Source organism: Oryza sativa, chromosome 2 (assembly GCF_034140825.1).
Source record: "Oryza sativa Japonica Group chromosome 2, ASM3414082v1".
In the NCBI taxonomy this organism is placed as follows: domain Eukaryota; kingdom Viridiplantae; phylum Streptophyta; class Magnoliopsida; order Poales; family Poaceae; genus Oryza; species Oryza sativa.
In genome coordinates, this window is record NC_089036.1 from 14,790,010 (window position 1) to 14,807,340 (window position 17,331).

General features: G+C 44.4%; 3 protein-coding genes across 3 annotated transcripts; 2 read left to right on the forward strand and 1 right to left on the reverse strand.

Moving 5' to 3' along the window:
• The first annotated feature begins 387 nt into the window (after nt 1-387).
• Nucleotides 388-1,232, forward strand: LOC4329252 (protein SMALL AUXIN UP-REGULATED RNA 16). The gene has a single exon (XM_015768671.2). The coding sequence runs from the start codon at nt 525-527 to the stop codon at nt 813-815; it is 291 nt and encodes a 96-aa protein (XP_015624157.1). The 5' UTR covers nt 388-524; the 3' UTR covers nt 816-1,232.
• A 2,870-nt stretch (nt 1,233-4,102) lies between these two features.
• LOC107278202 (non-specific lipid-transfer protein 4) lies at nt 4,103-5,008 on the forward strand. The gene is made up of 2 exons (XM_026023459.2): nt 4,103-4,583; nt 4,674-5,008. The coding sequence occupies exons 1-2, from the start codon at nt 4,348-4,350 to the stop codon at nt 4,681-4,683; spliced, it is 246 nt and encodes an 81-aa protein (XP_025879244.1). The 5' UTR covers nt 4,103-4,347; the 3' UTR covers nt 4,684-5,008.
• An 8,429-nt stretch (nt 5,009-13,437) lies between these two features.
• Nucleotides 13,438-14,577, reverse strand: LOC136355226 (uncharacterized). The gene has a single exon (XM_066307619.1). It carries the CDS (start codon nt 14,575-14,577, stop codon nt 13,438-13,440), a length of 1,140 nt encoding a protein of 379 aa, XP_066163716.1.
• Nucleotides 14,578-17,331: the final 2,754 nt, after the last annotated feature.

Consider the following 17,331-nt stretch of genomic DNA (forward strand, 5'->3'; position numbering starts at 1 on the left):
GAAGTATCAATCAAGGAGCTAGAGTAGCCTAGCGCTATAGCTTGTATTAATAAGCAAATCCGGAGTCATCAATTGAGTAACTATTTGGTGAACTCCTTAAACTTTTCCTGGACATAGACACTAAAGAGAAAAAAAAAGATGGAGGGCAGAGAGAGATGAAGAGATGAGGAGGCCCCAGCTTGTCTGGAAGAACGTACAGCTACCCTAGGTTTTGAGATGGCATCCAAGCTTAACTTGTTTTTTTTCCCTCTTCCACCAAAACACACGACCCCATCACCCCCGTGGTCCTGCCCCCTCATCTTGCCGGCCCTACCATGTGCACTTGCACCTCCTCCTCTTCCCTCACCTCCCCCATAAATACCCAGCCACACCGCCCGCTGCACACCGGCCATCTCCACCACGAACTCTCCAAGCTCTTCTTCCTCCTGAGCACTCTAGCTTCACTGCATTGCTTTGCAGCAGCAACAGAAACAGAGAGAGAGAAATACACTAGCTGATTGATCCAGTGGAATTTGGTAGCTGTGATGGCGAAGAAGATCGCGCCGGCGGCCAACCTGAAGCAGATCCTGAGGAGGTGCTCGAGCCTTGGGAGGAGGCAGCAGCAGCAGGGCGCGGTGCCGAGGGGCCACTTCCCGGTGTACGTCGGCGAGAGCCGGTGCCGGTACGTGGTGCCCATCGCCTGCCTGGAGCACCCGGACTTCCTGCTGCTGCTTCGGAAGGCCGAGGAGGAGTTCGGCTTCGAGCACGACGCCGCCATCACGCTTCCCTGCCACGAGGCCGACTTTGAAGCCCTCCTCGCCGCCCTGACTGCCTGAGTGACCGTTCAATCGATGAGGCGATCGACCACTTACCCGGCCGTCGTCGTTGGTGGCTGCCGCTTCCGGCGCACGGTGCTGCAGCAGCTGCCCGGTCGCTCGGCCGGGGCACCAGAGATGCACGCACACGCAGTGGCAGTACGGCTGGCATTGGTTGGAGCTTGGTTGTGTAGTGTAGACCGGAAATGCAAACATGGGAGTTCCGGCCGGAAACCGATCAATCACCGGGCGGGTAGACTCTGCTTCAGCTGCCCGGTGGCCGGTGGGGGTTCCGGGCTTCTTGCTCGTGGGATTCTTTCACGAATTCTTGCCGGTTCATGCAGCAAAATTTGCTGCTTTTAGCTAGCTATCTAGCTTAGTGTACGTACGCGCGTATGTATATAATGCGGAGACCAATTGATTGATTTGTTCCTCGAATGGTTTTGATCAAATGAAGGAGAACACCATTGCTCACCTCAGGCGCGCACTGCCTGATGTGACCTTCTTGATAAAACTTGATGATGATTGGCATATCTCGACTAGCTACAGCGCCTACAGCTAGTCAGGGGCGTATAATGGGAATTAACTTGACAAGAAAGATGTGCTCTTGATAAAACAGCAGACTGAAATGCAGACTGCACCTACCGTGCACGAGAGAGGTTTGAATTTAATCTCCATTACAGTGCTATTTGGTAGGTTTCAATCATGGACACCCCTTCCAGAGTTCATTAGTAGGGACACCCATGGAAAAGTAGAAATGGCGTACGGGCGATAGATTCACAATCTCACTGGATGCTGCTGGTATCTGCTTTTCAAGCTAGCTCCTCACTACCGTCGCCTTTACATTATACTCTTGGATGACTCTGTGGTTGGCGTAGATATGGGTGTCTTGCAATTTGTCCCCTAACAGTTCGAGTCGTACGTGCGTGTGCGCGACCATGTACGTCTCCACCAGGCCACCACCAAATGGCCAATAAGTTTGGTTCACGGTCAAGGTTGAATGGGATATGGCGATCCATATTTTGTTGGATATGGCGATCCAGTTTTTTGTTTGGTTAGGTGAATATCGATAAAACTGTTTGGTTGTAGTGATGAAGGTGGATTTGGTGATCCAATTTTTTTGTTTAGTTGGGCGGAGTAGGTGGATGAGCAGATGTGGTCACCTCTCACTGTAGAGAGGGTGAGTATACCCCCATCAAATTCATATATACTACAAATCACAAATTCATATATATATATATATATATATATATATATATATATCTATATATATATATATCTATATATATAGAGAAAAAAAAGAAAAAAAACAAAGAAATAGGAAAATAAAAAGGTCTTCGGCGCTCACATCAGGCGCCTCCGCCGAGCTCGCCGCTCCCGTCGCCGCCAATCTCGCATCCGGCGCCGCCACGAAGCTCGCCTCCCGCCGCCGACGAGCTCGCATCCGGCGCCGCGGCCGAGCGCGCCTCCCGCCGCCGCCGCCGACGAGCTCGCATCCGGCGCCGCGGCCGAGCGCGCATCTGGCGCCGCCACCGCCACTCGCACCAGCCGCCGCCGCCGCTCGCAACAGCCGCCGCCGAGCTCCCGCTGGTCGCCGCCCTCGCCGTCGCTCTTTCTTGGAGAGGAGTGATGCGACTGCCTTGGTCGCTCGCCCCGCGCTCGGGCGGCTGCATCCGGCCAATTCGGCCGGATCCCCTCATCCGGCATCTGGGGGGAATATTCCTCCCCGGGCCGCTCCATCCCACCCCTGCCCAGGAACCAAACACCCACAAAAAATGGGCCGCCATGTCCTATCCACCTATATCCCTCCATCCAAACACACCACTAGGCAAAGGTTATGCTTGTCAATGAAGCTCGCAAACAAAATTAATGCTCTATCTGTTTCTTTTTTATTTCAAGTAGCATTATGGTCTTGTATATTGCGCGGCTAGAATCATTATATTTTTTCTCACATAATAGCATATATATTTTTATTTTTGTATTATTAAAATATATTAAAATGACAACATAATTTTCAATTCTGTTCTGACCTGGCCAAACTATTCGATACGTGATATTTATAGTGTATTGTATATACGCGATAATTAATAATTATTTTTTGATTTCTAATTTTAATTATTTTTTATTATATTTCTGTATGGACTCTAAATTACTTATCTTTCAACAGTTCTTATTTTTATAATTTCAAATTTTCTTTATTTATAAATTTTGTTCCTATATGGTCTCTAAACCCTTCTTTCCATATTTCTTATTTTTAAATTTCAAATTTCAGTTATTTAAAAATTGTATTTCTATATAAACTCTAGACTTCTCTTTCAACACTCCTTTTAAAAAAAATTTGAATTTCCGTTATTTGTATTGCTATATGGACTACACTCTTCTTTTAATATTTCTCTTTTTTTTATTTCTAGTTTCATTTATTTATAAATTATATTCCTATATGGAATCTAGAATTTTTTTTAATATTCGTTATGTTTTAATTCTAAATTTTCGTTATTTCTAAATTGTATCCCTATATGGACTATAGACTCTTCTTACAGTATTCCTTTTCTAATTCCTTTATTGCAGGAGTATTACTATAAGGTTTCTAGCATCTTCTTCCAATATCCTTTTTTAAAAATTTTGATTTTAGATATTTCTAAATAGTATTTCTACGTGGACTCTAAGCTCTACTCTTTGTTTTCTTATTTTTTTAATTTTGAATTTCAGTTAGTTCTAAATGAACAATTGTTACATGGATCGACTAGCCTAGGCTGTAGGAGATATGCGAAATATATACTACTCATAGAACACATATCCAATAAATGAATACACATACTATGAGCATAAATAAATAAATAAATAATAAGATAATTCCATTAATTCAAGGGGCAAATGCTATTTGACCCTAAGGAGCTTTTAACTATTTGCCACTCTTACAAATGTTGCTTAACGATTTGCCACTAGGCCCACATGTCATATACACATGAGAGCCCACATGTAATTGATAGAGTATGGTAAATCGTTAATTGCCATGTCACAAGAATGGCAAATAGTTAAATTTTGCCCAACTATTAAATTGACCCTATTTTTTTTAAGGGGCAATTGCATCTGTGCCCCTACTTTGAAAGCCAATTGCTGTTTTGCCCCCACTTTTAGGGTTTGCATTTTTACCCCCACTTTTTAAATCTGAAGTAGCCTTCTACCCCCACTTGTGACAACTGTTTGGTGGGTCCCACATTTTGTGTTAAAGAAATAAAAACAAAATAAAAAAAGGTTTTAGAAATTATGTAATGACATTTGTACCCCTGAGGGAAAGGGAATGGATAGGGTTCTTCCCGTGCGTCTCCGTGAGTCGGGTCGAAATCCTAGCTAGCTAGCGCGGGGGCGGCGGCGCGGCACGGAGGCGGCGGCGGCGGCGGCGGCGGCCGCGCGAGGAGGCCGCGGCCACGCGGGCGTGCGCCGGCGCCCGCTCGCAGGAGGTCCACAGCCGGCAGCCGCTGCTCTTCCACGTGGAGGCGGCCTCTCACAGCCGAGGGCAAGACAAGGCAGAAAAGGGAAAGTTGTTGGCCGCATGCTTGCGCCGTGCATCATGTACGCGACGGGGAGGGTGTCCGCCCCCACCGGCGGCTGCTGCGACGGGGTCAGGACCCTCAACTCCGCCGCCGCCGACCACCAGACCACCTGCGCCTGCATCAAGCAGCAGACGAGCGGCATGGGCGGCCTGAGGCCCGACCTCGTCGCCGGCATCCCCTCCAAGTGCGGCGTCAACATCCCCTACGCCATCAGCCCTTCCACCGACTGCTCCAGGTAATTCATTTGCCATCAATAACGGTTTTGATCTGTGTTATTAGCTGCAGCTTTTGTTAATTTGCCTATGTGTTGTGCATTCGCATGCAGGGTGCACTGAGTGGATCAAAGTCGTCAAGTGATGCGACAATGATAAAGGAGAGATCGATCCATCGATCTGCAGCTCTCATTTTGCGGTTGCTATCTGCATTTGTCGTCAGAGATGGAGCTATAGAAATGCATGATGCTCCTCCGTTCTGTTATTTCCTGCTTACATTCTGCTTCGTTAATTGCGGTTTGTTGCTCTATGCAATGAAGAACTGGACACAGAGCGATCAACAATTAACAAAAAAATCTAGGGTACATGGGCTGTTGTATTTTTTTTTGGAACAATTCACAACTCTGTTGTATTATCCATGTACAACTAAATGTGGCGTTGATGTGTAGTTTAGAGGGTTCAGAGTGAATGCATAGGCCGTTCAAAGCCTCACATTATAACACTCACACAAGCTGAAAAAAAATGAGGGCAAAATCACACAAAGCTAAAAAAAATGGAGGCAAAACTACAATAACCACCAAGGGTATATATGTCTTTTTCTCTACAACTGACACCGTTAGTTGTGGCGGTTAGAAATGAGGGTACACAGCTGCTTCAGATTCAAAAAGTGGGGGTAAAAATACAAACTCTAAAATATGGGGTAAAACAGCAATTGGTTTTAAAAGTGGGGGCATGGATACAATTGCCCCTTTTTTTTTAACTTTGCTCATTTGACCCCGCTTTTTAAAATCAAAGCCACCATCTGAGCCTCTTTTTAATAGTCCGTTAGTGTCTTAGTTAGCAAAATGAAAAAAAATAAAATTGCTAGTATGAACTGACCAATATACCCCTGATTATAAATAATAACCTTATCCAAGTTACAAATCAAGAGTCTTCACCCACACATCTCGGTGGCACGGCTGGGCGCATGGAGGAAGGAGGAGCGGCGGGCGGCGGCGTCAGCGAGCGAAGGGAGGGACGGCGATGGGCGCGCGCGCTTGGAGTAGCAGCAGCGACTGCTGCCAAGCGGAGGGAGGGAGCCAGGGAGGGGCGGCGGTCCGCGCAGGGAGGAGGACTGCCAGCGCTGGCGCGCAGAGGGGAGGCGGCGCCTGTGTGTGGAGGAGCAGCGGCGTCGGCTGCTGCCGCGCGGAGGGAGGGGCGGCGTCGGCACGCGGAGGCAGGAGAACCGGCGGCGCCTGCAGGCGGAGGAGTGGCGGCACGGGCTGCTGCCGTGTGGAGGGAGGAGGAGCGGCGCCAGCGAGCGAAGGCGGTCGGCGCGGGCGCACGGAGTAGCGGCAGCGGTTGCTGCCGTGCGGAGGGAGAGAGGGACGGCGATTGGCAGTGGCGCCGGCGCCAGCGCGCTGAGGGGTGGCGGCGACTGCGCGCGGGCTGACACAAGTGCTCGAATCCGATTGTGCTCTCTCTCTTCTGTCAGTTCCGGCGAACTCCAATGCCATTGACGTCGGCGGTGGCCGGATGGTCATCCAGCCAACAGAGCACATGCCCATGGCACAGCCTCTCATCCCCGGCCTGCAGATCGACGGCAGCAACAGGTCAACAGCAACAGGCAGCCACTGGCGCCACCATCGTCATCTCGACGGCCGAGTTCTCCTGCCCGGTGTTGGAGAGCGAGCAGCTGAACACTGTCCTGAGCTCCAATGACAATGAGATGAACTACAAATATTAAAAAGGACTGAATGAAAGAAAAAAAAATCTTTGATATAACATTGGTAAATGAGCAAGGGCAAAAATGATAATTGCTTCACAGTTAACACTGTTATTTGGTCTTCACGGAATAGGGTCAGCTCTGATGTTCAGTTTTAAAAAATGGGGTCAAATGAGCAAACTTGAAAAAATAGGGTCAATTTAGTAGTTGGGCTTCAAACTAGGGTCAAGTAAGCAATTGTTCCTTAATTCAAATATAGTCTTACCAAAATAGTAAAGAACTAAACACACATCGGAATCTCTAAGAAGACTATAGGACCGGAGATACTCCAAGCCTATTTCTACTAAAACTGTAGAGAACACAATATAGATAGAGAGAATTGCTCCTTGAGGTGTGTGTTGGGAAGTGAAAAGATCTCCTCTATGATGAGGATGCTAGGTCTCGATCTTTCGATAGGTATTGATAACTCTCGATTTGGCGGAAACTTGACACACACAATCCGGCTTCCGATCAACACGATCCGAACCATGCAAATCGCAGCACCACGTCTCCTCTGGTTATCAACCGTGCATCGTCCGGTTGACCACGCCGAGAAGGCTAATCCCTGCATGCGAATCGAAGAACACAAGCAAGAATAAGATAGATTGCAACACAATTGCATACGAATGATTAAGCACTCAAATTTAGGGTTCCACAAACCGACCTAGCGGCGAAACTGCAATGGCAGAAATAATCTAAGCAAAACTCGACTCTAAACGATGACGACTACTAAATATATATAATTAGGGACGTCCTAGGGTTGCCCAATGGCGCACGCCCCTTTGGTCTAAGCGACGACATAATTACAAGGTCTAAAACCCAAATCAGATTTGGACTGGATAAGGTATGAGGCTTGTTTTGCAGATTTCCGACAACTCGGTGGGAATTTTAATGTATGACCAAAACCATCTGAAAGTATACTCCATAAGCTTTCCAACAAGTACTCATGGGCCCCGAAATTCCTTTTATACGAGCGGCTAGGTCTGTTTGAAGTTAATGCTGTCAGAAGGCCCGAATCCGAATCCAAAACGTGTAGAACTTTATCTCTTATCTTCTTTGGACCAAACGTGACGTGGTTAGGTAAAAGTAGACTAGGAGAAGGTCTTGGTTTGGTCCCAATCAACTTTTTTGATCATCCATGCATTCCTTACGCCCGGTCTCTGTTCCATCATCCACGCAAGTAGATCTGCAAACGAGAAGATACAAAACTCATGGTGTAGTAACGTTTATTCAAATATATACGGAGTAATAAGTAAATCTAATATAAAACATATGTACCTTTGGTTGATAAATACACAAGTTAGTCATGGACATATCCAAGCTAGTTATGTCCTTATCACTATTTATAGCTTTAAATGGTGGTTGCTTAAGGCAGTTGTGGGCCGGGAATCAAGCATAACTGCCATCAGGAGTGAATGAGGAGTTGCCAAGTGGAAGGGAGTGTTGGGCGCTCCAAGGCTGGTTCAGCTGAACCAGAGTAACCGCCATTAGCCACCTCCTTTGGTGTGTGGTTGACAAGTGGGCCTCTTGGTCGGTTCCCGGTGGTTTGGCCCCACTTTGAGTCAGTTTGAGCTGACTTGTGGGTGACTCAATCCGTGTGCTCGCACGTGATTAGCCAGAAGTGTGTTTATTCTCTGCATTCATGTTAATTCTTCAAGCATAGTAGTACTACACTATTTATTATTGGAATACATGTAAGAAATGCTAGTTCTCTCTTTATTTATTATCATAGTTGACTATCGCATTTGGTACTTAATGACTGTCAATAGTTTTGCTTATAGTTTTTAGAGGTCCCATCAACCCCCACAACACTACTTCTTACAGGTTTGTTGCTTCTCTCCTCTTTATGTCACTTGTCATCGTTGTGTTCTAGATGGACTATTTTTTTTAAAAAAAATATATTTTTCATTTCAATATTTTGTTATTTATAAATTGTATTCATACTTTAACTCCTACAATTATTTTTATATTTTTGGATTTTTTTTTCTGAATTTTAATTAATCTCGTGTTGTGTTCTAGATGGTCTCTTCTTTCAATAGTCTTTATTTTTTTATTCCCACATGAAAGACTATTGATATAATTAAACTATAAGCGGTATATTTCAATCGTGGATGGTACCATTACGAGCGGTATGTTTTAATCAATTAAACTATAAATCCAATTAGAGATAATTAATCTTTAGTTGAGTTTTTTTTTTGACCAAGGGCATTACGCCCCCATTTCCATTACTAGAAATGAAAGAGATTACAAGATCAAAGTCTTACAAACTGAAGAACAGAAAAGAAAGGACAGAAGCCAGCACACCGGCTGCTTTGACCATACATGGACTATCCAGAAGGCACAGAATCAACAACTGCATAACAAGACTTCCAGGACTAACAGGAGCCATGAACCCAGCATCCACACAATCAACAAAGCATACTCTACCCCCGCCAAAAGATCAACACTGCAGTCTCCCCGTCGGCCTCCATCCAAACCTAGAATTGTACACATCACTTGCAATTTGCCTTATGAGCTTGGCCCCCAAGAGCAGCTTTCTTTGATCTGCCTCCCGCTTCTGCAAAAGAGCCTAGGATTCCATCCAGTGGCAAACCAGGAAAACTACATCAGTGGGATCATTAGGCAATTTTTTTTATCAAAACAAGCTTTATTTCTAGTTTTCTAGACAGCCCAGATTACAGCAGCAATACCAGTTACAATCAAGTTTTTGGTTTTGTTCGAGAAAGCAGAAAGCCAAGCCCCAAAAAGGTGTTGGCAGTCTTTAGCTGTTTTGAGATCAAAAGCACATTGTATTATATTCCAAATTAGTCTGACAAGAGAGCAATCAAAGAAAAGGTGTTGAATTGATTCCTGTTTGTCACAAAACTGACATTTTGTATCACCCTTTCTCCAACCTCTCCTAAACAAATTGTCCTTAGTCAGATTCTTGCCTCTCAAAAGAATCCAAATGAAAATTTTAATTTTCAAAGGAATTTTGAAACTCCAAATTTTCTTAAGAGGAATGTCTATTTGTTGAACAGATAGTGCATTGTAGAAGGATTTCACACTGAAGACCCCTGTTTTTGTCAGATTCCAGACAAGCTTATCTCTCACCCCCTCCTCAACCTGAATCCCTTCCACAGAAAGTTTAATTTTATTCCAGTCCCTCAATTTGCTTCCATACAAAGACCTTCTAAACTTTATAACCTCCCAACCTTTGTTTTTAATCTCAACCAAGGAAACATGTTTTGAGAGAGTAATGTTATAGAGAGTAGGGAATAAGTGAGCCAGAGGTCTGCCCCCGAGCCAACTATCTTCCCAAAACATAATGGACCTTCCATCCCCCACTTTCTTTGTGCAAAAATTATAGAATCTCTCCTTTACTTCCATCAAACCTTGCCAAAAGTGGGAATCACCAGGTTTAGGTTTCTGTATAGACATTGTTTTCTTCTTCAGGTATTTATCCCTCAACACCTCCTGCCACCACCCGTCCTCATTCTCAAGTTTCCAAATCCATTTTCCTAAAAGAGCTTTATTCATAAGATCCAAATCTAGAACACCCAAACCCTCCTGATCTCTAGGAGTACAAATCACAGGCCACTGTACAAGATGATATTTCCTAATCCCCTGATCTTCTTGCCAGAGCAATCTCCTTCTAAAGAAATCCATCCTTTCCTTCACACCAGTGGGAAGTCTATAGAAAGATATCATATATAAAGGAACATAACTCAGACTGGAATTAATGAGAATCAATCTCCCCCCAATTGACTGGAGTCTGCCCTGCCAGCAGCTCAGTTTACTTTCCATTGTATTCTCAGCAGTTTTCCGGTCTTTATTGAGAATCCTTTTTTGATCAATAGGAACCCCCAAATACCTCATAGGCAAATCACCTATGTTACAAGTGAAAAGCTGGCTGAACAACACTTTTCTATCTCTGGCCTCTCCTATACAAAAGACCTCACTTTTATGAAAATTGATTTTGAGGTCTGAAAGCTGTTCAAACAGACAAAGAATAAATTTCAAGTTCCTAGCATATTCTAAGTTGTCAGGGAGCAAGAAGATGGTGTCATCAGCATATTGTAAAATAGAGATCTTATTTTCTTCATTATTACCTAGACCCTCCAGAAGAGAGTGCTCCTCAGCCCTCTGCACCAGTAAAGTAAGTGCTTCAGCTGCCAAATTGAACAGCAATGGGGACAAAGGGTCTCCCTGCCTCAGACCTTTGTGAGTTTGGAAAAGAGGACCTATCTCATCATTAACTTTAACAGCCACCTTCCCTCCCTTAATGACTTTCATAATCCAGTCACACCATTGATCAGGGAAACCTTTAGAGACTAGCATTCTATGCACAAAAACCCAATTCACTTTGTCATAAGCTTTTTCCAAATCGACTTTGAAGAGAATGCCACTTTGCTTTTTATGATGAAGAGAATTCAAAATTTCATGCAAAATGACAACCCCTTCTAAAATATATCTGTTCTTAAGGAAAGCAGATTGATTTTTTGAGATAATATAACACATCACATGATAAATTCTGTTCATCAGAACCTTTGTTATAATTTTGAAGCTAACATTCAAAAGGCAAATTGGCCTAAATTTTTGAATTTGGGCAGCATCTTTTGTTTTAGGAACAAGGGTGATGATGCCATAATTGAGCCTTTCCACATTTAACAAACCCTTTTGGAAATCACTAAGGAGTTCAAACAAATCATTTTTAATTAAATCCCAGAATTTTTTGTAGAATTCCCCAGGTATCCCATCAGGGCCAGGGGCCTTGTGTTGTTTCAGTTCAAAGACCACTCTTTTGATTTCCTCCATAGAGAAGGGCTCAGTGAGTCTCCTCTTATCCTCTTCAGTAACTTGGCAGATCCCTTCCATTTCAATAGAAATAGAGTTTTCAACTGAATGACCAAACAACTTTTTATAGAAATGAGTGATATAACACAGCAAATTACTTTGCCCCTCAATTTCTCCTTCCTCTTGACTAAGAGAATGAATTTGACAATTTCTTCTTCTCCCATTAGCTTTTGCATGGTAGTATTTTGTATTTCTATCCCCCTCTAGAATTTCTCTAACCTTACTCCTTTGAAACCACTTCCATTTTTCCTCCCTTATAACATAGGCTAGTTTCTGTTCTAACTCCTTTCTATCTTCCCTATACTTATGGGTCATACCAAGTGCTTCAATCTTGATGTCAATGGCATCAATTTATTTTAGAATGTTTTCTTTTTCCCTCCTATATAAACCCTCCCAATTCCTGTTCCACCCATTGAGTTTTTTTCCTAAGCGCCCTGAGTTTTTTCTGCCATCTCTCAATACTATTGCCAGAATACTGTTTATTCCAAACATCAATTATCACACTCCCCAAGTCTTCCCTAAGGAACTAACCTAACTCAAATCTGAACAAATGTTTCTTATTAACAAATGCCTCAGTTCTCATCAGAACAGGGCTATGATCAGAGAAAGTCGTCACTAAAATTCTAGCAGTGGTTAGAGGAAAAGCAGCCTCCCAATCATTGTTGATAAAAATCCTATCTAACTTTTCTAGAGTGGACTGAATCTGGTTGTTAAACCATGTATACTGTCTATTCCCCATACCAACCTCTCTTAGATTGGATTGCTCAATGATGGCATTAAATAAGAAACTCCATTTGTTGTATCCCCTAGGTTTATTCTTTTCACTTTCCTTTCTCAGAATATTGAAATCCTCACCTACAACCAAGGGTCTGTTCTGATAATATAAAACATTGGCTAGCTCAGCCAAAAAGTTGTTCTTTTGTGCGTATTGAGCTGCCCCATATACTACCACAAGATCCCAACACCTCTTATCATCTATTTTTTGTAACTTCAATCTCGCATGATAGTTCCCAAAGCTAGTATCTAAAATATCATGCCTATCAGAATCTATCCCAACAAGAATCCCACCTGATCTCCCATTAGCAGGGATCCACCTCCAAACCAAATTCCTACCACCTCCAAGACTACCCAACATAGTAGCAGAAAATTCCTGCTTAACAGTTTCAATGATGCCAATAAAATCTAAATGATGATCCTTGATTAGGTCTTGCAAGTGACCTATTTTTTCAGGACTCCCCATTCCCCTAATATTCCAAAAAAGTCCAATCATTTTTCTTAGAATTATTTTTCCCTTTTCTCTTACCTAATATGGGTGTTACCTTAACAGTGTCAAGGTTTCCCTTCATTCTTTTCCCTTTCCCACTGGAAGTGTGTATGTTTTTAATCAAATTTTCGATCTCATCAAGTTCAGAGTCCACATCATCTTCTAAAGAGTATAATTCTCCCAAGCCAGAGAGTTCAGGAAAATCTCCTGATTTGCTCTCTTGAGTTTTGTCTAAAATTGCTTCTTGATTTTTCATAAACAAATTGACTCTAGCATTCTCCATATCCTTTATTAGATGAAGATTAGAATCAACATCAACCAAGGCACACCCAAGACTAACTCCTAACAAATTAGCAATGTTCATGAGAGAGCTATTTGGTTCATCAATAATAGAAGGGATTGAAGCCTGACCTTTGTTAATAAAGGCATTCTGAGCCTCTTTCCTTTCCATTGCCATGTCTTGTGGTTTTTTGTCTTCTTTATCTCTCAGTCTCTTGCTTCTCCTTGTGTCTTCTTCTTGACTGTCGATGCCCTCTTCAGTCAGAACCACACCAACTTGCTTGGCAAAGTTTCCTTCAGATTCTTGGGAATCTAGGAAATCCTCACTGTCTCCCAAGTTAACTCTTTCTCCTTCTTCTCCCCTAGGGCCCAATTCAGTCTCAGCCATCACCTCCAAACAGCTTAAAGTTCCTGTCCCACCACTAGATAAAGCCCCATCTCCAGCACGTGTCTCTTCTACAATGGGAATTTCAGACATCTCAGACCCTTTCCCAGCCCCTTTGCTTTTAGATAGAATCACATTTCCTTCTTGGACCAAAATCCTAGCAGATTGTTTTTCCATCTCCTCATCTTGCAACTTCATGGCCAAATCTCTGTCCCTATGGAACTGAACACACTTAGCCACATCAGATTCAGTTGTCAATCCAGGGTCCAGTACTAGCACAACTTCATCCCCCTTCCCAGCCCTATACACACCCTTGTTACTACTTGGTCCCTGTTCTCCCCCCTCATTGACATGTTGTTTTTCCTCCCTCTATCCCACCTTGGTTGGAGTATAGACAGCTTCCTTATCCTCTTCAAAGACTTGCTCTCTAAACCACCCTTGCTCTACCACTTCCTCCAAAGTGTACTGAGCCTGGAATAGCAGCCCTTTTGGTGTAGTCAGAATTAGTTTTAGAGGAAGGGCTTCCAAATCCATCATACCCACCTTGATTCTGATGAGACCTTTTGCCCTGAAAGTAATCATGTCTACTTCCATCACTAGTCCCAAGTTAGAACCAACCTCAAAAGGGGCAGGGTAAGTCTTCATTTCATCCGGAATACCTGTCACTCTTGCCCAAACTGTATGCATCTTCCCTACAGCTTCAGGTTCTTGGGTCCATTCTTTGACATTAACCTGCACATTAGTCCCCTTGACAGTAAAGTGATCAAAGTTTGACAGCTCATCAAACCTCATCCTATTGGGAAACCTCATTTGAAAGGTCCCATTAGGAATTTCTTTTGCTTTCCATATCCAATTCCACTTGAACTGCTGAGTAAAACCTTGTTCCAATTGCGCCACAGTTAATCCCCCTCCACTAATGATTGAAATCATTGCCAAAGGATTAATGTGTTCCTTTGCTGGCTCAGATCTAGTGTTCTGAATCAATATACATCCAAGCCCTGGAGCACCATATCTCACCAACTTGGCAATAGGTCTGGGTTGCTTATCATATAGACAATCCTTAGTCTTGTGAGTAGGCTTAGCACAATTGACACAAAACACAGCAACATGACAATCCTTAACCAAGTGACCAACACCTTTGCATCTCACACAAAAGATTCTGTGAGAGTTCGGATTCATACCATGTCTTGGGTTTGCTTGGGGAGGAGGACGAGAAGCTGCAACCTCAGCTTTCGCCTCATCCTGCTTGAGGTTTGAGACAGTAATTCCCACTTCGGTCTTCTCCTGCATCTGCATCGGCTTGATCTGCTGCACTAAACTCCCCTCTTTGGTTGCCACAGCCGAGACTTGCTCATCCCTCTTTTCTTCAGCGCGCCCTGGTAGTGGATGAACTGCTCGAACTCCCTCCTGGCCTTGCCTCCCATGATGCTCCACTCCTAGCGGTCGCCTCCCATGGAACGCTGGCCTTGGTTGGAAGCGCCCTCTCCAACCCCCTCCTTGTTGCGCCATTGCTGGAATCCGACCTCGAACAACCTTCTCAAATCTGCGCGTATCTCCCTTGATCGTACCTGTCCACCTCGATTCCCCGCCACCAATTCCTAGCCTCGGCCACTCCTCCGCCGCCGCCTTCACCTCCCTCAACTCCTCTTTTCTCCACCCCCCTCTAAACCCTAGCTCTCGAGGATTCGATCCCCACAGATGCTTCAGGTGCCGATCCAGATGTGCCAGCTGACGTGAAAGTCTAGGGCCAAAACCCCGGCTATAGGGATGGGCTAGATGGCCCAATCTCCCTCCGCCATGGATGAGCTCCTTGGGCCCTTCCCCAGAAACTTCCGAAAAGCAGCGCGAAACCCCTCCCGCGAGGAATTTTGTCGCGATATGCCCTTTCAAACTTCCGGATCCCGCCCCTTGAACCTTACCTCCGTCTCTGAGCGCCGCCGAGGTCGCCGGAGAGACCCTCGCCGCCGATGAACTCTCCTGCGAGAGGAGTCGCCGCCCAATCGCCCTCTCCGCCATCGCTCCTTCTCCGACCCCTAAACATTGGATTAGTCCAATCTCTTTAGTTGAGTTTTACATGAACTCTTCTTTTTATTTATTTTTATTTTTTATTTCGAATTTCAATTACTTCTAAATGTATTCCTAGTCGAAGTCTTCTTTTCTCACTAGTTTTTAGCCTCCGTAATGAACATGGTGCTTCCTTTCAAGGCGTTAATCCAAATTTTGCTCCTACACTAATAATAGAAAACCATGATTAAATTTGAAAATAACCCAGACATGCAAAGACTTGTCACGTGAGGTCAGTCTGACCATAGCCATCTGGCCAGTCAGATAGACGGTAGGGGGCCGGTCAAACCAACGGAGTCCGATTCTAAGTCTGATTTGTCGGTCCTCGGATTTTCTTGCTAAAGCCTAAGATTTTAGAGTCTTAATTGGTTTCTACACCTAATTGGACGTGGAAAAAACCATGGGAAGGAATCCCGCCCCTCCTATTAATATAAGTGGGCTAAGATCGATTGAATAAACAACCAATCAATTGTCCAAATCTATTTAGTATCCAAACCCTCTATATTCTATATCACCCTCCTTCTTACTACCAATCCCAAATGTATTCTCCTCCAATCTCAAAATTGCTTGTTGTCTCTCGTCTCTACAGAGTTAGAGGACGTTCTAACTGGCCTGCCGAGTCGAAAATAAACCGGTGTAACGTCCACCCTGACGGGGCCTCTCCCGGGTGTTCGTTCGGCGACATCTACGCACTCCGTACAGTGGTCTGTCTTAGGGTGCCACCACGAGTTGCACACAACGTGTTTAAGGTGTAGAGCTGTGACTCGTTGTCAACACAAGCTGTTTTAATAATATAATAGATTCCGCCATTCTTCCATCTATTTTTCATGGTTTTATTCTAGTCATTCGTGCGTATAGATTCTAGCGAGGAGAACAGTATTCTAGCGTTCGAAAAGGTCTGTGTTTTCCTCAATAATCACTACTACAGAAAATAACATCAGTGTCAGTTCGTAACTAGCAGACTATCATCAGTGCCGGAAATCAAATTTATAATATGGTCATGTTTGATAAGTTGAAGAGCAAAGATGGTGCTCATTATCATCGGTACACTCAATAATCGAGCGGTGTAGAATATTCGTGTCTGAACGTGGTATAATTCATTGGTGGAGAAACCATCTTTGGTCGGTCGATCAAATTCCATAATAATCCCGGTTACAATAAAACCGGGACTAAAGATTATCTTAAGTCCCGGTTGAAAAAGGTTATAGGTACTTTTTGATCTTTAGTCTCGGTTGGTAATCAATCTTTAGTCCCGGTTAGTAACACCAACCGGGAAAAAAGATCGGCATGCGCGGAGAGATCGAGGCATGCGGGATCGAGATACATATCTCCTCCTCCCCTCCTCCTCTTCTCATCTCCTCCGATCCCCTTCTCCTCGCTATCTTACACGCGGAGGATCCCCTCCTCCTCTCCCTCCTCTCATTCTCCTCCCCCTCCCCCCTCCTCCCCGATCTGCAGGCGGCGCCGCCGCCGCACGAGGCTCCTTCTCCTCCCCCTCCCCCCTCCTCCCCGGTCTGCAGGCGCGGCGCCGGCCTCGCGCGGCGCTGGCCGGCGGAAGGCGGAAGGCAGCGGCTGGGCGGCAGACGGAAGATGGCGGCTTGTTTTGTTGTTTTTTTTTTTTGAGAATTTGTGATCCGGATCTGAGATGTATTTGATTTGTGTGTGATGTGAATATGTGATGAATTTTGTAGAAGTTGTGATGTAATTTTTTTTAAGATTTTGTGATGTATTTGGAGATGATCGATTTGAGGATTTGGAGGTGATAATTGATTTGGGATTTTGGAGATGGGGATGGAGTGAAATCAATATATTAAAAACAATGAAGAAAAGAATAGAATAAAGGAGCAGTCGGGATCAGCCTGGCTCTATCTTTAGTCCCGGAACTAAAGGCAATATCTTTAGTCCTAAAGATAGATTTTTACTCCCGGTTATTTCACCCGGGACAATGGATACACAAGCAATAATTAAACCTATCTCTAATTAGTTCAACTCGAAGTAATTCTCTACAAACACTTGTGAATTGGTTTATTTGTGAATTTTTATGGTCGTCATGGTCGGACAAGAGTCCTTGTCTAGTAGAAATATTAATTTGTGATTTTTGCATTACTTATAGGCTATCGCCGCCGCGGGGCTTCCCTGCCCAGCTGCTACCGCATGCCGCCCTGCTACTTCCACCTGCCGCCGCTCGGCTGCCCTTGC

Excerpts from the sequence above, each read along its gene's own strand:
- LOC4329252 (XM_015768671.2), top strand. The coding sequence starts at position 525 with ATGGCGAAGAAGATCGCGCCGGCGGCCAACCTGAAGCAGATCCTGAGG.
- LOC107278202 (XM_026023459.2), top strand. The coding sequence starts at position 4,348 with ATGCTTGCGCCGTGCATCATGTACGCGACGGGGAGGGTGTCCGCCCCC.
- LOC136355226 (XM_066307619.1), bottom strand. The coding sequence starts at position 14,577 with ATGGCGCAACAAGGAGGGGGTTGGAGAGGGCGCTTCCAACCAAGGCCA.